This window comes from Sinocyclocheilus anshuiensis, unplaced genomic scaffold (genome assembly GCF_001515605.1).
Source record: "Sinocyclocheilus anshuiensis isolate Anshui unplaced genomic scaffold, SAMN03320099.WGS_v1.1 scaffold451, whole genome shotgun sequence".
In the NCBI taxonomy this organism is placed as follows: domain Eukaryota; kingdom Metazoa; phylum Chordata; class Actinopteri; order Cypriniformes; family Cyprinidae; genus Sinocyclocheilus; species Sinocyclocheilus anshuiensis.
In genome coordinates this window covers 1,414,284-1,420,380 of record NW_015549630.1, presented here as the reverse complement: position 1 = coordinate 1,420,380, position 6,097 = coordinate 1,414,284, and the positions used below count along the sequence as shown (strand labels likewise).

Here is a 6,097-nt window from a genome sequence, read left to right as displayed (position 1 = left end):
AAAAACCCACCAATTCACTATCTCAACAAATTAGAATACTTCATAAGACCAATAAAAAAAACATTTGTAGTTAATTGTTGGCCTTCTGGAAAGTATGTTCATTTACTGTACATTTACTCAATACTTGGTAGGGGCTCCTTTTGCTTTAATTACTGCCTCAATTCGGCGTGGCATGGAGGTGATCAGTTTGTGGCACTGCTGAGGTGGTATGGAAGCCCAGGTTTCTTTGACAGTGGCCTTCAGCTCATCTGCATTTTTTGGTCTCTTGTTTCTCATTTTCCTCTTGACAATACCCCATAGATTCTCTCTGGGGTTCAGGTCTGGTGAGTTTGCTGGCCAGTCAAGCACACCAACACCATGGTCATTTAACCAACTTTTGTAGCCAAATTCCTTGACACGTCTTTGTGTGGTGGCTCTTGATGCCTTGACCCCAGCCTCAGTCCATTCCTTGTGAAGTTTACTCAAATTCTTGAATCGATTTTGCTTGACAATCCTCATAAGGCTGGGGTTCTCTCGGTTGGTTGTGCATCTTTTTCTTCCACACTTTTTCCTTCCACTCAACTTTCTGTTAACATGCTTGGATACAGCACTCTGTGAACAGCCAGCTTCTTTGGCAATGAATGTTTGTGGCTTACCCTCCTTGTGAAGGGTGTCAATGATTGTCTTCTGGACAACTGTCAGATCAGCAGTCTTCCCCATGATTGTGTAGCCTAGTGAACCAAACTGAGAGACCATTTTGAAGGCTCAGGAAACCTTTGCAGGTGTTTTGAGTTGATTAGCTGATTGGCATGTCACCATATTCTAATTTGTTGAGATAGTGAATTGGTGGGTTTTTGTTAAATGTGAGCCAAAATCATCACAATTAAAAGAACCAAAGACTTAAACTACTTCAGTCTGTGTGCATTGAATTTATTTAATACATGAGTTTCACAATTTGAGTTGAGTTACTGAAATAAATGAACTTTTCCACGACATTCTAATTTATTGAGATGCACCTGTACATTACAATGTTGTGATGCCTAAATTTACTTACACTTTTACTTTGCATTTATTAGCTGGCTTTAGGTTTTTGCATTTACATTTTTATGATGTCGATGAAACAATACACAGTTTCAATATCAACCATGAAATGAAAATAATTATTAGTATTGGCCAGTATTCTTGATGCATCTCAATTTGCCAACAACTGCATACAGGACAGGTTCAAATCTTTGTTGTGTTGTGGAGCATCTGTGCTGCTCCAAAGTCTGTGCAAAGGTTCTACAATAAAATCTGCACTAAACTATGTCTACTCTGACCAGCTACAGAAATACCAAGCAGTTATAACAACATGGAAAAATTAGACACCTCACTAATCTGTTATAACAATTTCCTAATTTGTAACAATCAGTGGCACATATAATGGTGAAGTACAGATGACAGGTTTAAATGAGGCTAGTGTACTTACAGTGTAAATACTCGGCCAGGTCTCCTCCATTGCAGTACTGTAAGAGGAGACAGACAAACACTGGAAGTGTACAGTCAACTAAAAACAAACTCTCTTCAAAAGAAAGAGTAATCACAATAACACAAGGGCTTCAAATGGCTTTATGCTGACAATAATAACAGAGAGGTTTGCATTAAGCTTAGCATAAAGGACATCCTGCAAGGGGAGGTGAAATTTGACCTCTGATTTCTTTCTCTACTTCACAAGTCTATTTTGAGGTTTACAGTGGGTATGTGAGAGGTGCAGCTCGCCATCTTGACTCACCTCCATGACAAGATAGACACATCCTGATATCTCCTGCAGACAGAGACATGTGACGCACCATTAAACATTTACAATTGATTATATTAAAGAAACACCCAGCAACATGCCATATGACAGCCATGGCACGAACTCTTCATTGTCTTCATTGACTCACAACATATGTCACTGACATTGACTCATCATACAAAGCCTTCAATTACCTAAGCTTTGAATAGTCTGTTATTATAGCGTGAGCTCACAAGCAATACAAATCACAATGTGTGCCTGCATTTCATGACAGGTTATATTTATTGACCAAATCAAGACTACTGAGAGGCTCTTATAGTGCAATAGTGACTAGGAGAAACCACCTAAAAAATGGCCTTTGACCTCAAGCCTGCATAATCAAACCTGATGTGGATTCTAGATGGTTTGTTACCCCTTCATGTCCGTGTATTTTACAGTATAAATTCTGCTCCTGAAAGGTTTAATGGAGCAGATCAATATGTCCACACACAGGCCAAGAGCCATGGTGACCAGTTTGAATGAGGCATTTACATGGCCCACTTGTTGTGCAACAAAAGTCCCATTTGGCCGATGTCCATGCAGGCCCTGCGTGTCGCCACAGGCAGGACAGAAGCAGGAGGTGTCATTACCCACAGCTGACTGACATACAGATCAGCAGCCGGCTGGCGTGTCAGAGTGTGCTTTAGTGAGCATGTCTGTTTAAATAGCATATTACACAAGCAAATAAATTGTTTCATAAAAGATAACAGCCCCTTATGACTTCTAAGTTATGTAATAGCTAATTTTATAACACAATTATTATGGATAAAGGCTTAACGTTAAGCTTCCCCTGTATGTGTGTGTGTTGAACCGGTGAGAAATTAAACCAGGCCATCAGCAGTAATGCAAAGTAAACTAAGTAAAGCCCTGCCCAAGGCTATAGACCACACACAGGGCAAATACACTTAAATTATCTTCTCTAGACATATTTACCCGGCCCTGGAGACGATTGTCAAAACATTATGACTGATTAGCACACAATACAAAAGAGTTTCGCAAAAAACAAAAGACTAAAACAACATAAAGCTTAACGAACAAAGTTAAAGGTTTCCATGAGTGTGATATGGGGGACAAGAGTTGGGTTTCACTGACTAAGCACAAGTGTTATATCCTGTGCTATTTTTCAGCTTTCACGCAGGACAGCCGCCATCCACCTGTGCACATTGTGCTGCATTGGGCAGCTGATTGACCCTGGAGGACAAACCCAAGACAAATCCTGTAAGTGCTGGCCAGATGTAAATTAGACTGATACTGGTGCCAGTTAAAGGGGGTGGTCCTATAACTGCAGGCTTGTATAGTATCAAATGCACCTGTGTCAGTTCTAACAGTGCGTGAAGCATGAATTATTAGTGTGCATTCACTCTCAGGTCATTCTGTTAGGATATTGTGGTGAGAGGTTTGACTAATTATGCAGAGTGGTTCATTCAACTGCAATTCAGTTAAAAGTTACAATTTAAAAGAGCAATCTGGGACTAGATGCCTTGTGCAGTGAAGTAATGCTGCTACACTAAAAAGATTAATTTCATTAACAATTTATTTTAATTGTACCTTAATTTAGATCTGAGATTTCCAAACTTTTGTGTCAGCTGAACCCCTTTGACTTATGATATATTTAAAGCACCCCCTGAGATTTGTAGTTAATATTTTAATAATTGAACAAAACATTAACATGTCCACACTCCCCTTTTGTCGGTCAATGACATACAGGTAAATATTATGTTGTATTTTATTTAGATTTTTCCCCTTTAATTTATATATTTAAATTATAATTAAATGTATGAATTAATTAAATAAAATTATAGATTATAGATTATATAAGAAAAAGGATTTTATATGTGATTAAACTAACATACAATAATTATTTTTTAATTTAACTTAATTTGTTCTTTTATTTTCTTCTGGTATTTTAACAGTACAAACAATCTGAAGTAAACTTGTCATACTCGCTCAAGGGCACAACACCGCAGGATGGAAGGTGTAACACAATGTGCTGTGTTTCTTAATCTCTCCACACCTGAGACAACCACCTGTTATCAGATCAGCCAGACTGCCTGGAGTCCTGTCCTCTATTCATTAAGATACATTGATAAGGGTATCCTACATCAGACAACATCTGTTCTGTATGCAAATGATAGAGACAGGCAGTTAAATGGGTGTGCTGGGCTGGCAGGTGCTGGCTAATGCATGCACAGGTGTCAGGTGTATACTTCAACAGACATATAGACATCTGTCACGGCTGCCATTGTTTCTTGCCTGTTTACTTTTAGTACTTTAGCCACATCATGGTGTCCAGCTTGAAATTTAGAAAATGATTCGACTGTTTCTGATGCAAGAGAATGCAACATGAAATCATTACTCATGGTGAGTCATATAAAGCCCACATCTATTCACTATGGCTGAAACTACTGATAGATTGCACATAGGGCGTGACGTCAGGGGCGGGGCTTAACGTTTAACCAATCAGATGAAGAGAACTGTCCCCATAACATCAACACTGAGCCATGCGATACATATCTTTAGTAACATGGTAAAGCTGTATGTTTCAACAGAATAGAAACCACCTGAAATAACACCTCTGGCTTATAAATACACCTCGAACAACTAAATTTGCCCGAGTTATAGCAAACAATTAGTAGGTACTTAGTAGGTACATACCTGAAAGTCCAGTAAACTGACAATGTTCTCATGTTTCAACTCCTGGAGAAAACACACATTCACTATATTAGTGAGCAGAAGTCAATGCAATTGCTTCTATAAGGAGCTGGTGATATTTGCTAAACCCTTTACACTGTTTATATAAATAGCCTTTCAGATAGCAAGAAGTCGAGTTTCGCACTGTTTACTATATATCTGCGGATATTTAATAGATAAACAAAACCATTCATTTAAATTAAATAGATAACATTAAAAGTATAGCAAGCAAATTTGTGCGTACGCAAACGCACCCAAAGTGTAACTACGAAGCTCACCTTTAATATCCTGATTTCTTTTCCTAGGAGCGACTGTGATTTGGCGAGGTTTTTCTTGTTAATGCATTTCACCGCCACTTCAAAATCATGTTTCTGTGAATAAAGACATCGATTTAAGTTATGACTCTCGTGAAGAGTACTTTTTCCACACATAAAAAGCCGCAGTATACAGCTTAACTGGCATCAACATTCCGAAATGTACATCTTAGCGTTACCTGTTTATGTCTTCCTTTGAACACCACAGCAAAAGCGCCGTGTCCTATCAAGTCCTTCCTGTTGAACTCGAATTTTCCAACGCTTTCCATCGCGTATAGACTTTAAATCTGCTCAGTAAATCCACAGGCGAGAGGTCGGGGTGTGAGGGATCTGTGTGTACCCGTCTGTCGCTTCCCATCCGCTGCTTTGCACCCAAACAATCTGACACTTCGGTCATGATCGGCAGTCGCTACCTTGTTAATAAAAACAAAGTCACTGTCATCTTGATCGTATTATGTTAACCCTTTGTTCAAAAATATGTCACCAAGCGTACAAAAGTGTACTAAATTAGATTTGGAAACTGTCAGAAACAGCCTCGGGTTCAGAGACGTATACTGCGCTGTTTTGGTCGTCACTTGCCAAACAAAGCTTGAAACTTGCGTGTGCATTACACGCATGAGCACTAGCGCTCTGTCCGCACGCCAGTGGCTTGATGTGCGCATGCGCATGTCGAGGAGCCGCCGGGTCAAAATGTTAACCTCGTGAGCTGCTGATGTTGTGGACAAATACACACTACTGGCCAAAAATATTTTTTTGAAAGAAGTTTCTTATGCTCACCAAGGCTACATATGCTTAATCAAAAATACAGTACAAAACAGTAATATTGTACATTTTAAATGTTTACTTTTGTCATGTATTTTAAAATGTAATTTATTCCTGTGATGCAAAGCTGAATATCCAGCAGACAGTCTTCAGTGTCACATGATCCTCCAGAAATCATTCTAATATGCTATTATATGATTTGGTGCTCAAGAAACGTTTATTATTATCAATATTGAAAACAGCTTTTGCTGCTTAATATTTTGGTAGAAACTGTGACACTTTATTTTTCAAGATTCGTTGATGAACAGACAGGCCTAGCTCAAATATCAAGTTAATGAATCCTTGCTGAATAAAAGTATACATTTTTTTCTCTCTCTGTTTAAAAACCTAACTTACACAACCATTCAAAACAAAAAACAAAACAAAACAAAAAAACATTAAGAAGCAAAAACTGTTTTCAACGTTGATAATAAGATATGTATGAGCAGCAAATCAGCATATTAAAATGATTTCTGAAGGATCATGTGACACTGAA

The 6,097-nt window shown here is 38.4% G+C and overlaps 1 protein-coding gene across 1 annotated transcript in view; it reads right to left on the bottom strand.

Annotated features, from left to right (window-relative positions):
* The window catches only part of LOC107659619 (serine/threonine-protein kinase ULK1-like), a 22,322-nt gene extending 16,950 nt beyond the window's left edge, over positions 1–5,372 (bottom strand). The window contains exons 1-5 of the mRNA XM_016448638.1: positions 4,980–5,372; positions 4,765–4,857; positions 4,451–4,492; positions 1,751–1,783; positions 1,448–1,484 (exon numbers count right to left, since the gene is read on the bottom strand). Of these exons, the coding sequence (XP_016304124.1) occupies positions 1,448–1,484; positions 1,751–1,783; positions 4,451–4,492; positions 4,765–4,857; positions 4,980–5,069 (295 nt within the window). The 5' untranslated portion in view covers positions 5,070–5,372. The remainder of the gene's footprint in view (positions 1–1,447; positions 1,485–1,750; positions 1,784–4,450; positions 4,493–4,764; positions 4,858–4,979) is intronic.
* Between the last annotated feature and the right edge of the window lie 725 nt (positions 5,373–6,097).